This window comes from Lissotriton vulgaris, chromosome 5 (genome assembly GCF_964263255.1).
Source record: "Lissotriton vulgaris chromosome 5, aLisVul1.2, whole genome shotgun sequence".
Classification (NCBI taxonomy): domain Eukaryota; kingdom Metazoa; phylum Chordata; class Amphibia; order Caudata; family Salamandridae; genus Lissotriton; species Lissotriton vulgaris.
This window is the reverse complement of record NC_141693.1, coordinates 16,140,317-16,158,591: the sequence shown is the minus strand read 5'-3', so window position 1 is coordinate 16,158,591 and position 18,275 is coordinate 16,140,317. Positions and strand designations below refer to the sequence as shown.

General features: G+C 45.2%; 1 protein-coding gene and 1 long non-coding RNA gene across 3 annotated transcripts in view; one reads left to right on the top strand and one right to left on the bottom strand.

Annotated features, from left to right (window-relative positions):
- LOC147710005 (antigen peptide transporter 2-like) overlaps nucleotides 1-18,275 on the bottom strand; it is a 179,211-nt gene that overhangs the window by 17,315 nt on the left and 143,621 nt on the right. Inside the window, exon 12 of one of the 2 annotated variants that reach the window (XM_086920680.1) lies at nucleotides 8,746-8,809. The exons of the other annotated variant lie outside the window; for it this stretch is intronic. Within the exon in view, the coding sequence (XP_086776806.1) occupies nucleotides 8,746-8,809 (64 nt within the window). The remainder of the gene's footprint in view (nucleotides 1-8,745; nucleotides 8,810-18,275) is intronic. 2 annotated transcript variants of the gene reach the window in all.
- On the top strand, nucleotides 16,531-17,663 carry LOC147710006 (uncharacterized). The gene is made up of 4 exons (XR_015295834.1): nucleotides 16,531-16,591; nucleotides 16,676-16,734; nucleotides 16,819-16,893; nucleotides 17,354-17,663. It is a non-coding gene; the product is annotated as an uncharacterized LOC147710006 (long non-coding RNA).

Genomic DNA, 18,275 nt, shown 5'->3' with positions numbered 1-18,275 from the left:
CTCTTCTTCGTGACCACTTTCCCAGTTTGTGGGTCAATAAACAAGATCTTTTGCTTGGGATCTGTTTGTTGCTCTTGAATCGGTACCGAGGGTCCTGGTTCCGAGAGCTGTTTTTGTTTTCGATCCTCAGATCTTTCTGTTTTCGACACTGAATGTCTGCTCGATTCCGACTTTTTGGGTATCGAGTGTCTTTTGGGCGATACATCATATTTCCTTTTCGACATGGAATGTTTCGATACCGAGCTCTCCTTTGTATGCCGCCTCGGTGTCGAAGTCGATGACGCCCTTTTCTCGGATCCGACGTGGTGGGATTCCGAGTGTTTCGGTTTCAGTTTCGGTTTCGTTGCCGGGCCCGAAGGCGGGGCGTCGGAAACTTTTTTCAGCGATTTGACCGGGCCCGAGGGCGGGGTCGTTACCGCACGGGGTCGGTTTTTCGGTAAGGGGACGTCGTCACTCACGGTTTGTTGCTCGAAGAGTTCTTCAACCTCCGACTGGTCCCCTTCCGACCCCGACTGGTCCTCTTCTTCCTCGATTTGTTCGTCTCCGAACAGCTCCGGGATCGCCTCCGCCTGCATTCTGGAAGCCTCGTGTCTTCGAGCTCGACGATTTCTGATCGTTAGCTTGGAGGAGAATGCTGCGCAGGCTTCGCAGTCCCTGGATTCGTGTTCAGGCGATAGACAGAGGTTGCACACCTCGTGTAGGTCCTTGTGTGGGAACTTAGCACCACACGATGGACATTTTTTGAATGGAGTCCTTTCCATGGACTCCGGGCTTGACTGCGCCGAGAAAGGTCTCCTGTTCCTCGACGTAGATCCAAGTTTTTCTCTTCTATTTTGAATTTGTAACGCGTCGGAATGGAAAAGAACGCGTTCGCTAACAATACCGTCGAATTGGAAAGGGAATACGCGCCGAAAAATCACTTTCTTCAGAAGTTGATCTGGAGCGTCTCGATCTTCATCCGAACCCGATGGCGGAAAAAAACAATCTAAGGATGGAGCCGATGCCCATGCGCACTACCAACTAAGGGAGGAGTCACCAAGATACAAAAGACTCTCCAAGAGAAAAACAAAGTGCAATCATCCGAGCCCAACACCAGATGGCGATCTATTCATAATGTACCATCTGCAGCCCATATGCCTCGAACACAATATTGCAGACTGTTGTTCTCATTTAGTTTCAAGTGATGACACTGAGGATGACATTTTGGAGTACTCTTTTAGCGATTCTGATGATTATGCTGTTTGCAATATCACAGACAGCATAATAAAAGAAGATGTTTGGATTAGTGAATAGTTAAAGATAAAACTCTACAGTCTGTCTTGTATTGCATCAAAAACTGTTGGAAAAGATGTGATGCAACAAGTGATACTTTATCTTGTTTCTTTTGAGTAAAAGCTGAGTTATCTTCCCACTGTGGCATTTTGTTTTGTGGAACCGGATTAATACCTTCATCCAACTTGAAAAATCAATTGATCAAATTTGCCCATGAAAGTCATCATGGTATTTCTAAAACCAAAGAAATTTTGAGACACACTTACTGGTGGCCAGAGATGGACATCTCCATAGAAAGGTCTGTGAGAGAATGTATTGAATGCAATAAATGTGACAAAATACTCAAGCCAAGAGTTCAACCCATGACCTTAAGAGAACTTCCAAAACTAGGTTAGGAAGAAGTTGCTATAGACCTTCTAGGTCCACTAAAGCACACAAGCACTGATAAATACATCTTAGTTCTTATTGATGTCTACTCATGATGACCAGAGGTCAAGATTATTAACTCCGTAGAGGCAAGAGATGTGGTAACATTTCTTGAGGAAATATTTGAGAGGTTTTCCTAACATTATGGTGTCAGACAATGGTGTTCAATTTACATCAACAGAATTGGCGAAGTATTTGTCGGATAGAGGGATTAAGCACGAAAAATCTTCCTGAAACGAATGGTGTTGTTGAATGGTTCAACAGAGTACTTAAAGAAACCATTCAACGTGCTGTTCCACATAACAAGTGTTGGCAAATTGAAGTGTTGAACAAGGTTAAAACCTACAGATTTTCTCCTCATTCTGCGACTGGAAGAACTCCTTTTAAGCTACTTTGCCAAAGGAAAACTAATACTGTGTTGTGAGAAGTTGGCCTGGTATATAATGTTCACTAATTCTAGTGATCACTTTGTACCATGCCAAGCAACCCTTATGATGATTGGTTGTAAGTCAACCTTATAGACCAGTTATCCTAGTGGTAACGTGGACAAAGCAGTCTTAGGCTAAACTCTGAAAGGCATGTGAAGCCAGCTGTATTACCATACACAACCCCCTTGAATACCAAATGAAAGGACACCACACAGATATATATTGAAAATATATATTTAGATTTATTAACTACAAAATCCCCTGGACTCTTTATGAGCACAGAAGCACAAGCGTTAAATCACAAGACAGTTTAAAATACACAAAAGTTGCACAATATGGATGAGCCCTAGGGGCCACCTAAACCATATACTAAGAAAGTGGTATAAGAGATACCAAACGGAAAGGGAACAGGCCTAGGGCCTTGGGAATCGCTGGAGCTATTCGAGACTAGAAGTGACTAAGTCGGGAAAGGCCCGCGGGACTCGGGTGCAGTGTTCAAAGTGCACGCACTTTCCAATGTAAAGTCTATGGTGCGTAAAAAGTACAAAGTTAGTTAGTTCGGAACCTTCCGAGTGACCTAGAAAGCTGAAACTTGAGACACAGGCCCTAGAGATGTGTACCAGTGTAGAAACACTGGCGGAGCTGAGTTACCTCACCCACAGGAAGCGGGTGCACAGGGTCGAAGTAGTGTCGGGTTTCGTCGCGCTGGTCGATGGTGCTTGGAGCTGAAGATGCTGCAGGCGGCTCGAGGTGAAGAGTTCCGGTGGATCCAAGGGTGGATCTGAAGATGTGAGGACCTGAAAGCAGAGGGGACAATGTTCAAAGTCACTAGCCAGTGACTACCGTGGAACCAGATTGGAACCAGGCGATGTCGGGTGCAAACAGGCGTTGTCGTGTAGCTTCTCTCTGCAGCCACGTGGACACCTGGGGTCGAGGACGTCCAGGAGTCGGTCACGAGCTGTCCCACGTAGGCTTCTCGCTGTTGGCGGTGTCGGCAACCTGATCGGAGCAAACAGGCCTTGGCTAATGCAAGCCACGCAGGATGTGAAAAAGGCTTCTTACTCGGACCAGCAAGGTCAGAGCGGGTGCTCCTTTCTACAGGAGCGAGGGCAAGTCTGGAGCAACCAGACCCGCAGTGTAGTTCGTCGGTTTCGTCGCCAAGATGGCCGCTGGCCGCGTGGCTAGTGGCCGGGATGGCGCGTCGAGTGGCACAATGCAAAAGGGCCCCACGCAGATCGTGGAGATGCTGGGGGGCTGATCTTCGGTGCAAGGGCTGCTCGGTGGTGGGGGTTCTCAGGCCGCAAAGCACAACGTCGAGGATGCCTCTGGTGCTGCACAGTCAGCTCTTCGGGTGTCTTTCAAGATGGCCGGTCCCACGTCTCTCGATGCCTCCACGGGTCCCTTCTTTGCAGGGACTGTGGATCGGGCTTGGAGAAGTCTGGGAGTCTGGGTCTTGTCAGGCTCTGGGCTCGGGCTCCGGCGGGAGGCGGCGGCAAAGCAGACGTCTATTCGCTGTTTGGTACCTGCTTTCACAGGGTGGCCACTCCTAGGCCACAAGGGAGATTCTCTTCAGTCTTCTGAGCAGCAGAATGTCGAAGTCCAGTCTTCTTCTGTATTTCAAGTTGATTCAGGATGATCTCCTGTGCAATGGCACTGCTCCCACTCTTATTCCCAATCTGAGGGGTGGATCACCTACTAGGTCCCTCCTCTGGGAGGAACCAGGAAGGGGGGCGGTTACACCCCCTTTCCTTTGTCCAGCTCCTCGCCAGGCCTCGTTCTGGAAAGTCCCAGGACCGGTTTGGACTGGCTTATGCACGGGGACACCTTGTGTGCCCCGGGCATGTCTGATTCTATTCAGCCCTGTCCTACCCAATACCCAAAATCCTGTCTGGGGTGGTGCTCGCACCTCCCCAGGCAGGAAACCCTTTGTCCAGGCCTTCCTCGCTGGAAGGACTCCCAGCAGCAGGAGGCCAGACTCGTGTCTGTGGTGGCAGCATCCATTTTGTGATGCTGAGGCTCTGGTTAACTTTAACCGGGGTTAAGGCTACACACATGTTGTGTCCCTCTAGAAGGGTGGAATGCTATCCCCGTCGACAGAACTGTCGAGGGGATAGTATTCCAATTCGTATGACACCTTACTCGACATGTTTTGATAAAGCCAAACCAAAGATAGCATATAACCGCAAGGATTATAATGCACTTAAGAGTATATGGTATGGCAATATCCCGGAACAGCTTAGGGAGTGGTTCCCGACAGCTGCAGACAGACTCAGCTCATGCTAGAGCACCATCTCACATATTTCCAAGCACTCTGCCTCCAGGATTGATGAGGCCTTCCATAGGAGTGGCTGATAGGAACATATGTGTCCAGTTTTAGGTTAGATATAGGGATACTATATCTAAGTAAGAGGTGATTACACCAACTTACCCCAGCTGAGTGAACAGCCAGTTGTGTCAAATATGGAGGCCAGGCCAGGGGTGGCACAATACATGCTGCAGCCCCTGGTAGGCCTTGGAGACACCTATGCCCTGGGTACCTAGGGTACACTGTTACAGGGGCCAATAAGGTGATCCAGTTCCAATTCGTAATGCACCTAGAGTGCATTGGCAATAATTTAGAGAGAGAACAGCAGGCTGTGGGTCTGATTAGCAGGCCCACAGCCACATTAAGTCATAAACCAGTGAAGCAAAAAGCAAAAATTTGGGGTGACCATAGGATAGCAGACCCTACTCTCCTACACAACCCCCCCCCCCCAAACGCAGGGACATTAGACTAACCTTGACCAGTTGTGTCTTCATGTTCTAAGTGGAAGTACCTGGAGAGACCATCTGCGTTGCCATGGTCAGTCCCTGGGCGGTGCTCCACTGTAAAGTCCATCCCCTGTAGGGAAATGGACCACCTGAGTAGTTTGGGGTTTTCACCCTTCATCTGATTAAGCCATAGGAGGGGCTTATGGTCGGTCTGAATCTTGAAGTGAGTGCCAAATAAGTATGGTCTCAACTTCTTCAGGGCCCACACCACAGCAAAGGCCTCCCTCTCTATAGCTGACCAACGTTTCTCTCTGGGGGTCAGCCTTCTGCTAATAAAAGCAATGGGCTGGTCCTGGCCATCTACATTAAGCTGTGAAAGCACTGCTCCCACTCCCAACTCAGAAGCATCTGTTTGGACAATGAACTCTCTTGAGTAGTCAGGACTCTTCAGGATAGGTGCAGAGCACATGGCCTGCTTCAGGTCATCAAATGCCTTTTGACAGTTTACTGTCCACTGAACCTTTTTGGGCATCTTCTTAGATGTCAGATCATTAAGAGGAGTCACAATGGACCCATAGTTCTTAACAAACTTCCTGTAGTACCCAGTCAGGCCTAAGAAAGCTCTGACCTGAGTCTGGGTCGTTGGAGGGGACCAGTCCTTTATGGTCTGGATCTTACTCTCCAGTGGTTGAACTTGGCCTCCACCTACAAGGTGGCCCAGGTACACAACCTTGCTCTGCCCTATCTGGCACTTTGTTGCCTTGATAGTGAGGCCTGCCTTTTGCAGAGCCTCAAGCACTTCCTTCAGGTGGACCAGGTGATCCTCCCAGGTGGAGCTAAAGACAGCAATATCATCCAGATATGCTGCGCAAAAGTCATCCAACCCAGTAAGGACTTGATTCACCAACCTTTGGAAGGTGGCAGGTGCATTTTTCAAACCAAAGGGCATTACCACAAATTGATAATGCCCACTAGGGGTAGAAAATGCTGTCTTGGCTTTAGACTCCTCAGCTAACCTGATTTGCCAGTAGCCAGCTGTCAAGTCAAATGTGCTCAAATATTTGGCAGAAGCCAACTTGTCAATGAGCTCATCTGCCCTTGGAATAGGGTGTGCATCTGTCCTGGTGACAGCATTGAGTCCTCTGTAATCCACACAGAACCTCATCTCTCTCTTGCCATCTTTGGTGTGAGGTTTGGGACCAGAACCACTGGGCTAGCCCAGGGGCTCTCTGAAGGCTCAATGACACCTAATTCCAGCATCTTTTGCACCTCAGTCTTTATACAGTCCCTGACGTGGTCAGGTTGCCTGTAAATCTTGCTCTTTACAGGAAGACTGTCACCAGTGTCCACCACATGGGTACACCAGTTAGTCTGACTGGGTGTCAATGAGAACATATGCCTGTATGCCTGCAAAACTTGTCTACAGTCATGTTGCTGATGTTCAGTGAGGCTGCCACCTAAGGCCACACCATCAACTGAGCCATCCTCAGGGTTCTGAGTGAGCAGGTCTGGGAGAGGGTCACTCTCTTCCTCCTGTTCCCCATCTGTAGCCATGAGCAAGCCCATGTCTGCCCTGCTGACATATGCCTTTAGTCTGTTTACATGGAGCACCCTGTGGGGGCTCCTGGGAGTTCCTAGGTCCACCAAGTAAGTGACCTCTCCCTTCTTTTCCAGAATTGTATGGGGTCCAGACCATTTGTCCTGGAGTGCTGCTGGGGCCACTGGCTCCAACACCCATACCTTCTGTCCTGGCTGAAACTCAACCAAGACAGCCTTTTGGTCATGCCAAGCTTTCTGTAATTCTTGGCTAGCCTCAAGGTTTTTGGATGCCTTTTCCATGTACTCTGCCATCCTGGAGCGGAGACCAAGTACATAGTCCACTATGTCTTGCTTAGGCTTTTTGAGAGGTAACTCCCATCCTTCCTTCACTAGACACAGGGGTCCTCTTATCCCTCCCCAGGAAAAGTTAACAATTGCCACACTATGTGTAGTAGTGACATTGCTGGCATTGGTCACCAGGTAATTATCACCTAGCATGTATTGTCCAGGGTCCACAAAGTTAGGTGTCACCATAGTGACACTGGCACATGTGTCCCTGTAAGCTTGAGCCACTTTGTTATTAATCAAAGGCGTCTGTCTGTATTTGCCCAGGTTACTGGGACTCATGTCAGGGGTCAAATCTATGTCCCCCTCACAAACTAGAACAGCCTGTGTAAGGGTTCTGACTAGGTCAGAATCTCCTTCAGTTCCCAAGGTGATACCCACTACCCCCTTGGTTTGAGGACCAGCACTGCTAGCTGTACTAGTGGGTGCAGTTGCCTTAGGGGCTGCAGTGCTGGCGGCTCCACCCTTTTTACACTCACTTGTCCAGTGAGAGGTGTTCTTACAAGTTTTACACCAGGGTTTCTTCTGACCTTCTTTCTTCTTCTTCTTGGAAGTTTGGGACCCACCCTCTGTATCAGTTTGGGGCCCTGTTGAAGACTTCTGGTCTTTAGCTTTCTGCTCCCCACCCTTCTGGTCTGTTTTCCTCTGGTCACCCCCTTGGTTCTGGTTCTGGTTCTTTTGCTTAACTCTGGTTCTTACCCATTTATCTGCCCTCGTTCCCAATTCTTGGGGAGAGGTCAAATCTGAGTCAACCAAATGTTGATGCAACTGCTGGTTCTGACAATTATTTAAAATTTGTTCTCTCATCAGCAAATTATACAATCCTGCTTAGTCTGTAACCTTGCTTCCCAGCAACCATCCCTCCAGAGCCTTAGTGACAACGTACCCAGCCGGGCAGAGGTTTTCAAAGTTTATATTTCAATCAAGAAAAATGTCAAACATATTAACACCTTCAACAAATCACAAGCCTGTACCCAACCACGAACATACATAGACAACAACATACACAAAGGGCTTGCAAGGCAAAACAAACAGTCTCTGTAAAATTCCAATTGTGAACAGAGAATTACTTGTGGGTACCATTACATAATTATACATTGATAGTTCCAAACGTATATGGTACACAATGGGTCGACGACGTTTCGGACCCCCTTGCTAAATAATGGGGTCCATCATCAGGACAAAGCAATGGTTGCCTTTTTAAGTTTTAAGCCTCTTTAGCCTAAAGGAAAATAAAATGAAAAAACAAAATGAAAAAACAGGTCCATTACATTTAAATCACATGCTTAATGTGAGTGACATTGTGCCGTGACTTATAGACCCAGAACGCTAATATCCTGGTGGAGATAGCGTGTGACTTTGTTCCAGTGTCATGTGACAGAGTGTAGTCATACTGTTTAGCTGTGAGTGATTTTTCAATTCAGGTGAGAAACGACGCGGTGATACTGGGCAATTTTGAGTGAAAATAATGTCAGGGTGGAGGAGGCTGCTATGTTATATTCAGGGTGCATCATGCTCAAATAAAAGAGTTTTGCAGTGGGTTGAATCGATCGATCAGCAGTGCTTCTATGTTAACAAGTGAAAAAACGGCGCTATGAGTCGCGGTGAGAGATACATAATTATCCAGATTTTAACGTGGTCAGGTGAAAATCGCGGTGCAATAAGGAAGTAAAGGGGCTCACCAGAACAATACTGGGCAGGCTCAAATAAGAGCTGGAGGTTCGTTATATAGTTAGAATCCGGGGTGTGGGGTTCTTCTGGGAAACAAAGAGTTGTGCAGGGTTAGGGCGGAGAACAACTAATCCATAAATTGGGCGTCAGTGCAAAGGGGGTAGGCTTACCGGGGGTTAATTACACGTATCAAGGGTCCAGGGGCGGAGGAGGATCGTTCCGCTTGTACCTGTATACAAAACATTACTTTAACCAAAGGAATCTGAAATAATTGGACAAAGGCATCATTCGGTAATTACCGAGTAGGGCTTACCTTGTGAGCCGGAAATTGCCGGGAGCGCCGGATCGCGCTGGGGTCCTGGAACCAGGGGGGGAGCCTACAGATAGAATTGGGGGGTTAGTCAGTAAGGGGCATTTGGGCAGGGTTACGCGCCAAATAGTAAAGGGATTATCCGGGGCTTACCGGATCAGTCGGCAATGCTTGACTTCCTGGTTCGTGAAGTCATGTGGGCGGATTACTTTTATCGCGCTCAGCCATTGGTTGGAAAAGGGCCATAGGCATAAACGAAGGACCAGGCTGGTGGCCATTATGGGTGAGGGAATTTAGATTAGTTAAGAAGGTCCCATAGACATAAATGAAGGACCATGCGAGCAGCCATCTTGGGCGAAGGAAGTGAGATTAAAATGGGGTTAAAAACATCATAGAGAAAAGTGGCGCAGTGACATTAGTGAAGGTAGTGACTGTGAGATTTACAGATACATTAATTACATTAGAGTACATTGATTTTTGCATCAGTATTACGGCGAAGGCCAGAATGTGTTCAGTTCATTCAATTAGGTCTTATAAGATGTTAATTCCAGTTCATTCACTTAATTCTTCAAAAATGAAGTCCATAATCAGATTAGTGTTGTCCAGTCCTCTTGTTGGTTTAGGCCCGAGTTCAGGCTATCAGTCCGTATTATCCATTTCAATTCCTCTTTATTGAGAAGGAGACTCAGATCACCTCCTCTTGGTGGCAGTGTCACTTGGTTTATAATGGTCCACCGGATATCATTTTCCGTGTGCTCTTTGGAGATGAAATGTTCAACCAAGGGAGCATTGGGGGTCTTACACCGTATTCTGCTCCTGTGCTGGGAAATCCGTAATTTAACTTTTTGCTTGGTTTGACCAACATAAAGGAGGTCACATGGACAAAGGATCGCATACACAACGTTGCAACTATTACAGTTTGTAAAAGTTTTCAGAACATTTTTGCATTCCTTGTACACAAATTCTTTACTCTCAATAGTATACTCGCATACCACACATGTTCCACATTTCGCATGGCCCCTAAGCGGTATAGTGGTCCAATGGTCATTGATAGTTCTTTTTAGTGGGGCAGGGGAGGGTAAAGCTGCCCTCACTAAATGATCTTTAATGTTTTTATTCTTTCTGAAAGCAAACAATGGGCGTTCCCAGTTTAATTGACCTGAATTCAAAATGTGCCAATTATGTTTGATGGTTTTTGTAATTTTATTCGACACACTGGAAAATGTTGTGACACACACCAATTTATTAGTGGTCGGTTTGGGTTTAGTTGTCAAAAGGGTCTCACGTGGGCAATACCATGCTCGCTTCATGGAGTTTTTTATGAGGCGGCGCGGATAACCTCTTTGTCTCAATTTGGTGGCTAGGAGACCTGCTTCATGGAAATAATCCTCTTTATGGAAATTATTCCTGCGCAGCCTGAGAAATTGTGAATAAGGTAGACTATCTTTTAGGGCCCTCGGATGGCAGCTATCGTAGCTTAAGAGCGTGTTTTTCTCAGTGGGCTTATGATATAACGAGGTGTAGAGTAGGCCATTCTCGTGTTGGATAGTCAGGTCCAAAAAAGGGATAGAGGTCTTACTGTGAGTCAATGTGAATGTAAGCCCACTGCAATTGTTGTTAAGCCAATGTAATAGGGCTGGGAAGGCATCGGTGTCATTATCCCATATCATAAAGATATCGTCTATATAGCGTCTCCACGTACGGATACCTTGACGGAATGGGTTACTGTCAACCAGAATCGTGTGACACTCCAACCAGTCCATGTAGAGAATAGCCAACGTGGGAGCAAAAATTGCTCCCATGGAGGTTCCACGGATCTGCTGGAAGTACTGATTATCATATACAAAGAAATTTTGTGTCAGGCAGATTTCAAGGAGCTGAATTATGAAAAGTGTAGGGACTCTATGAGGACGAGTTCTTTGATGAAGGATGGTTTCCATTACAAACAATGATTCTCCCTGGGGAATGTTTGTATATAGTGATTCAACATCAAGGGTGCAGAGGGTCTCAGTATTGTGGTTAAATGGAGAATTTTCAACAAGGTTGATCATGTGGGTGCTGTCTTTAATATAACAACGGGTTGTCGAGACAAAGTCCTTCAGAAAGAAATTTACATAATGGCCCAAAGGTTCCAAGACAGAGCCGCAACCCGATACAATGGGGCGTCCTGGGGGATGGTTGAGGTTTTTATGCACTTTGGGTAAAGTGTAAATTACTGGTGTTCTGGGATTAGGAGTGTTTAAAAAGTCGTATTCGTGTTTACTTAGGTATCCATTATCCAAAGCCTCATTTGTAATAGTTCTGATTTGTGCTTGGATTTCTTTGGTGGGATTTGTAGAGAGTCTACAGTAGTGATCTGTATTGGAAACTTGACGGAATAACTCACTTTTATAATTATCAATGTCTTGTAGTACAATTCCACCGCCTTTATCAGCCGGTTTAACGATTAGATTGTGGTTATTCTTGAGGGTAGAGATGGCTGATTTCTCATCTACCGAGATATTATATGGGACAAAGATGTGAGATTTGGCCAATTCGGTAGTTTCTTTGAGAATCACCTTCTCAAAGGTAAGGATTTCCTTCGGAATCATCCCAGCCATGGGGGAAAATTTGGAAGGTGGTCTAAAGGGTGTAGAGACCGGTTTCGGGTCAGAAGGGTTGAGTTCAAAGTATGCGCGTAGCCTAATTTTCCGAAAGAATGACATGAGTTCAGATTGTAGATCAAGAAAATTAGGGTAGGTAGTAGGGACAAAAGATAAGCCCTTACTAAGGACAGAGATTTCATGAGAAGATAGTGTATGGCTAGACAGGTTGAACAGAGGAATTGTGAGTTCTGTATTTACTGCCTCTCTCCCCATTGATAGAATCTGTTCCGGGTCTGTCGTTCTCCCGGAGGGTTCTGCCATCGTGCTTGTTGTTTTACACGGCCTCTCCTGGGGGGTTCTTGTTGGCCTCTGGGTAAAAAATGATTCTGTTGTCTTTGTGGGCCTCCACTCGGGCCTTCCCCACCGTCTGAGTTATCTGAAGAGTCGGCTGAAGAGTCTGTGAACCCAACAACTGTGTTTCTTCTATTATAGCGGCCCCAAGGTCTGGGTGTAAACTGGGTTTGATTGAGATTCCGATTAGTGTAGAAATCCTTCTGAAGGTAGGGGTATGCCCGTTCAGAGGTGAAGGATTTAATATCCTTCTTTACTTTGTTGGCTTTTTTATTTTGTTCTATTCTATGGAACTCCTGTACTGTTTTATCAATTTTCTCAAGGAGTTTCTTAGCTTCAGTGTTGGTGTTTTTTTCGGATATTTGCTTCTCTAGATCTTTGATTATCTCATCTAGTTTTTTGAGTTCCTCGGAGGCGGTTTCAATCCCTAGGACTAGCCAGTGTCGGGAACAAGTAGTCCCTATATTGCTAAATCCTTGAATGTACTTGGGGTTGTCAGTGAACACACCTGGTATATTTCTAACCTGGAGACCTAGCGGAATTGTATTGGACCTTAAATAGTCTGTCAGCATAATAGTCATGAGTTCCAATCGGACATATTTCTTTTTCTGTTTCTCCAAATCCTCACTGAGATTAGTACTTGCAACCGTTGTGGATTCCTCTAGATCAGTGAAAAGAGATGGGCCTTCACAGATTTTTTTAATATACTCTAAAGAATAGAGGGGGGCGTCGTTAGACATAACAAGGTGCGGTGAGCAGTGAACCACAGGGGGGTGGTGGGGGGCAGGGAGGGGAGGACCCACTTAGGTGAAGTGGAAGGGAACAAGAAAGCCCTTGCAATCAAGCGATTGCGCAAAATATCTATTTTAAACAACAAGGGGACCCCAATTGGTATCAGCGAGGGACCTCGGGGAGCTTATCATATAAACACAACAATGGTCCCTGGCAAGAAACTAGATAAGTGCCAATGAATATAGACTCAATCAGTACTATATTGGTGAAAACGTACCCAGCCGGGCAGAGGTTTTCAAAGTTTATATTTCAATCAAGAAAAATGTCAAACATATTAACACCTTCAACAAATCACGTAGGTGGGGCACAAGCCTGTACCCAACCACGAACATACATAGACAACAACATACACAAAGGGCTTGCAAGGCAAAACAAACAGTCTCTGTAAAATTCCAATTGTGAACAGAGAATTACTTGTGGGTACCATTACATAATTATACATTGATAGTTCCAAACGTATATGGTACACAATGGGTCGACGACGTTTCGGACCCCCTTGCTAAATAATGGGGTCCATCATCAGGACAAAGCAATGGTTGCCTTTTTAAGTTTTAAGCCTCTTTAGCCTAAAGGAAAATAAAATGAAAAAACAAAATGAAAAAACAGGTCCATTACATTTAAATCACATGCTTAATGTGAGTGACATTGTGCCGTGACTTATAGACCCAGAACGCTAATATCCTGGTGGAGATAGCGTGTGACTTTGTTCCAGTGTCATGTGACAGAGTGTAGTCATACTGTTTAGCTCACTCACAGCTAGGGATTGAAACCGCCTCCGAGGAACTCAAAAAACTAGATGAGATAATCAAAGATCTAGAGAAGCAAATATCCGAAAAAAACACAAACACTGAAGCTAAGAAACTCCTTGAGAAAATTGATAAAACAGTACAGGAGTTCCATAGAATAGAACAAAATAAAAAAGCCAACAAAGTAAAGAAGGATATTAAATCCTTCACCTCTGAACGGGCATACCCCTACCTTCAGAAGGATTTCTACACTAATCGGAATCTCAATCAAACCCAGTTTACACCCAGACCTTGGGGCCGCTATAATAGAAGAAACACAGTTGTTGGGTTCACAGACTCTTCAGCCGACTCTTCAGATAACTCAGACGGTGGGGAAGGCCCGAGTGGAGGCCCACAAAGACAACAGAATCATTTTTTACCCAGAGGCCAACAAGAACCCCCCAGGAGAGGCCGTGTAAAACAACAAGCACGATGGCAGAACCCTCCGGGAGAACGACAGACCCGGAACAGATTCTATCAATGGGGAGAGAGGCAGGAAATACAGAACTCACAATTCCTCTGTTCAACCTGTCTAGCCATACACTATCTTCTCATGAAATCTCTGTCCTTAGTAAGGGCTTATCTTTTGTCCCTACTACCTACCCTAATTTTCTTGATCTACAATCTGAACTCATGTCATTCTTTCGGAAAATTAGGCTACGCGCATACTTTGAACTCAACCCTTCTGACCCGAAACCGGTCTCTACACCCTTTAGACCACCTTCCAAATTTTCCCCCATGGCTGGGATGATTCCGAAGGAAATCCTTACCTTTGAGAAGGTGATTCTCAAAGAAACTACCGAATTGGCCAAATCTCACATCTTTGTCCCATATAATATCTCGGTAGATGAGAAATCAGCCATCTCTACCCTCAAGAATAACCACAATCTAATCGTTAAACCGGCTGATAAAGGCGGTGGAATTGTACTACAAGACATTGATAATTATAAAAGTGAGTTATTCCGTCAAGTTTCCAATACAGATCACTACTGTAGACTCTCTACAAATCCCACCAAAGAAATCCAAGCACAAATCAGAACTATTACAAATGAGGCTTTGGATAATGGATACCTAAGTAAACACGAATACGACTTTTTAAACACTCCTAATCCCAGAACACCAGTAATTTACACTTTACCCAAAGTGCATAAAAACCTCAACCATCCCCCAGGACGCCCCATTGTATCGGGTTGCGGCTCTGTCTTGGAACCTTTGGGCCATTATGTAAATTTCTTTCTGAAGGACTTTGTCTCGACAACCCGTTGTTATATTAAAGACAGCACCCACATGATCAACCTTGTTGAAAATTCTCCATTTAACCACAATACTGAGACCCTCTGCACCCTTGATGTTGAATCACTATATACAAACATTCCCCAGAGAGAATCATTGTTTGTAATGGAAACCATCCTTAATCAAAGAACTCGTCCTCATAGAGTCCCTACACTTTTCATAATTCAGCTCCTTGAAATCTGCCTGACACAAAATTTCTTTGTATATGATAATCAGTACTTCCAGCAGATCCGTGGAACCTCCATGGGAGCAATTTTTGCTCCCACGTTGGCTATTCTCTACATGGACTGGTTGGAGTGTCACACGATTCTGGTTGACAGTAACCCATTCCGTCAAGGTATCCGTACGTGGAGACGCTATATAGACGATATCTTTATGATATGGGATAATGACACCGATGCCTTCCCAGCCCTATTACATTGGCTTAACAACAATTGCAGTGGGCTTACATTCACATTGACTCACAGTAAGACCTCTATCCCTTTTTTGGACCTGACTATCCAACACGAGAATGGCCTACTCTACACCTCGTTATATCATAAGCCCACTGAGAAAAACACGCTCTTAAGCTACGATAGCTGCCATCCGAGGGCCCTAAAAGATAGTCTACCTTATTCACAATTTCTCAGGCTGCGCAGGAATAATTTCCATAAAGAGGATTATTTCCATGAAGCAGGTCTCCTAGCCACCAAATTGAGACAAAGAGGTTATCCGCGCCGCCTCATAAAAAACTCCATGAAGCGAGCATGGTATTGCCCACGTGAGACCCTTTTGACAACTAAACCCAAACCGACCACTAATAAATTGGTGTGTGTCACAACATTTTCCAGTGTGTCGAATAAAATTACAAAAACCATCAAACATAATTGGCACATTTTGAATTCAGGTCAATTAAACTGGGAACGCCCATTGTTTGCTTTCAGAAAGAATAAAAACATTAAAGATCATTTAGTGAGGGCAGCTTTACCCTCCCCTGCCCCACTAAAAAGAACTATCAATGACCATTGGACCACTATACCGCTTAGGGGCCATGCGAAATGTGGAACATGTGTGGTATGCGAGTATACTATTGAGAGTAAAGAATTTGTGTACAAGGAATGCAAAAATGTTCTGAAAACTTTTACAAACTGTAATAGTTGCAACGTTGTGTATGCGATCCTTTGTCCATGTGACCTCCTTTATGTTGGTCAAACCAAGCAAAAAGTTAAATTACGGATTTCCCAGCACAGGAGCAGAATACGGTGTAAGACCCCCAATGCTCCCTTGGTTGAACATTTCATCTCCAAAGAGCACACGGAAAATGATATCCGGTGGACCATTATAAACCAAGTGACACTGCCACCAAGAGGAGGTGATCTGAGTCTCCTTCTCAATAAAGAGGAATTGAAATGGATAATACGGACTGATAGCCTGAACTCGGGCCTAAACCAACAAGAGGACTGGACAACACTAATCTGATTATGGACTTCATTTTTGAAGAATTAAGTGAATGAACTGGAATTAACATCTTATAAGACCTAATTGAATGAACTGAACACATTCTGGCCTTCGCCGTAATACTGATGCAAAAATCAATGTACTCTAATGTAATTAATGTATCTGTAAATCTCACAGTCACTACCTTCACTAATGTCACTGCGCCACTTTTCTCTATGATGTTTTTAACCCCATTTTAATCTCACTTCCTTCGCCCAAGATGGCTGCTCGCATGGTCCTTCATTTATGTCTATGGGACCTTCTTAACTAATCCAAATTCCCTCACCCATAATGGCCACCAGCCTGGTCCTTCGTTTATGCCTATGGCCCTTTTCCAACCAATGGCTGAGCGCGATAAAAGTAATCCGCCCACATGACTTCACGAACCAGGAAGTCAAGCATTGCCGACTGATCCGGTAAGCCCCGGATAATCCCTTTACTATTTGGCGCGTAACCCTGCCCAAATGCCCCTTACTGACTAACCCCCCAATTCTATCTGTAGGCTCCCCCCCCTGGTTCCAGGACCCCAGCGCGATCCGGCGCTCCCGGCAATTTCCGGCTCACAAGGTAAGCCCTACTCGGTAATTACCGAATGATGCCTTTGTCCAATTATTTCAGATTCCTTTGGTTAAAGTAATGTTTTGTATACAGGTACAAGCGGAACGATCCTCCTCCGCCCCTGGACCCTTGATACGTGTAATTAACCCCCGGTAAGCCTACCCCCTTTGCACTGACGCCCAATTTATGGATTAGTTGTTCTCCGCCCTAACCCTGCACAACTCTTTGTTTCCCAGAAGAACCCCACACCCCGGATTCTAACTATATAACGAACCTCCAGCTCTTATTTGAGCCTGCCCAGTATTGTTCTGGTGAGCCCCTTTACTTCCTTATTGCGCCGCGATTTTCACCTGACCACGTTAAAATCTGGATAATTATGTATCTCTCACCGCGACTCATAGCGCCGTTTTTTCACTTGTTAACATAGAAGCACTGCTGATCGATCGATTCAACCCACTGCAAAACTCTTTTATTTGAGCATGATGCACCCTGAATATAACATAGCAGCCTCCTCCACCCTGACATTATTTTCACTCAAAATTGCCCAGTATCACCGCGTCGTTTCTCACCTGAATTGAAAAATCACTCACAGCTAAACAGTATGACTACACTCTGTCACATGACACTGGAACAAAGTCACACGCTATCTCCACCAGGATATTAGCGTTCTGGGTCTATAAGTCACGGCACAATGTCACTCACATTAAGCATGTGATTTAAATGTAATGGACCTGTTTTTTCATTTTGTTTTTTCATTTTATTTTCCTTTAGGCTAAAGAGGCTTAAAACTTAAAAAGGCAACCATTGCTTTGTCCTGATGATGGACCCCATTATTTAGCAAGGGGGTCCGAAACGTCGTCGACCCATTGTGTACCATATACGTTTGGAACTATCAATGTATAATTATGTAATGGTACCCACAAGTAATTCTCTGTTCACAATTGGAATTTTACAGAGACTGTTTGTTTTGCCTTGCAAGCCCTTTGTGTATGTTGTTGTCTATGTATGTTCGTGGTTGGGTACAGGCTTGTGCCCCACCTACGTGATTTGTTGAAGGTGTTAATATGTTTGACATTTTTCTTGATTGAAATATAAACTTTGAAAACCTCTGCCCGGCTGGGTACGTTTTCACCAATATAGTACTGATTGAGTCTATATTCATTGGCACTTATCTAGTTTCTTGCCAGGGACCATTGTTGTGTTTATATGATAAGCTCCCCGAGGTCCCTCGCTGATACCAATTGGGGTCCCCTTGTTGTTTAAAATAGATATCCAGAGCCTTAGTGGCACACTCAACAAATTCAGACCAGTCCTGAGTCTGTGTCTTCTGGGTATCTCTGAACATTAACCTGTACTGTTCAGTGGTTAAGCCTAACCCATCAATCAGAACACTCTTCAGGACCAGGTAGTTTCTAGAATCCTCATCACTGACTGTGAGGAGTCTGTCTCGGCCTCTACCTTCAAAGGAGAGCCACAAGATTGCTGCCCACTGCTCCTGAGGGATCTGCTGTACTCTGCAGGCTCTCTCAAGTGCAGTTATCCATTGGTGGATGTCATCCCCAGCTTTGTAGGGGGGCACAATCTTACTCAGGTTTCTGTTATCAAAAGACCTGTCTTTATCCTTGTGGATATTGCTGCCACCAGTGGGTTCTATTACCCCACTCTCTCTAGGCTGTCTTGCTCTAGCAAGTTT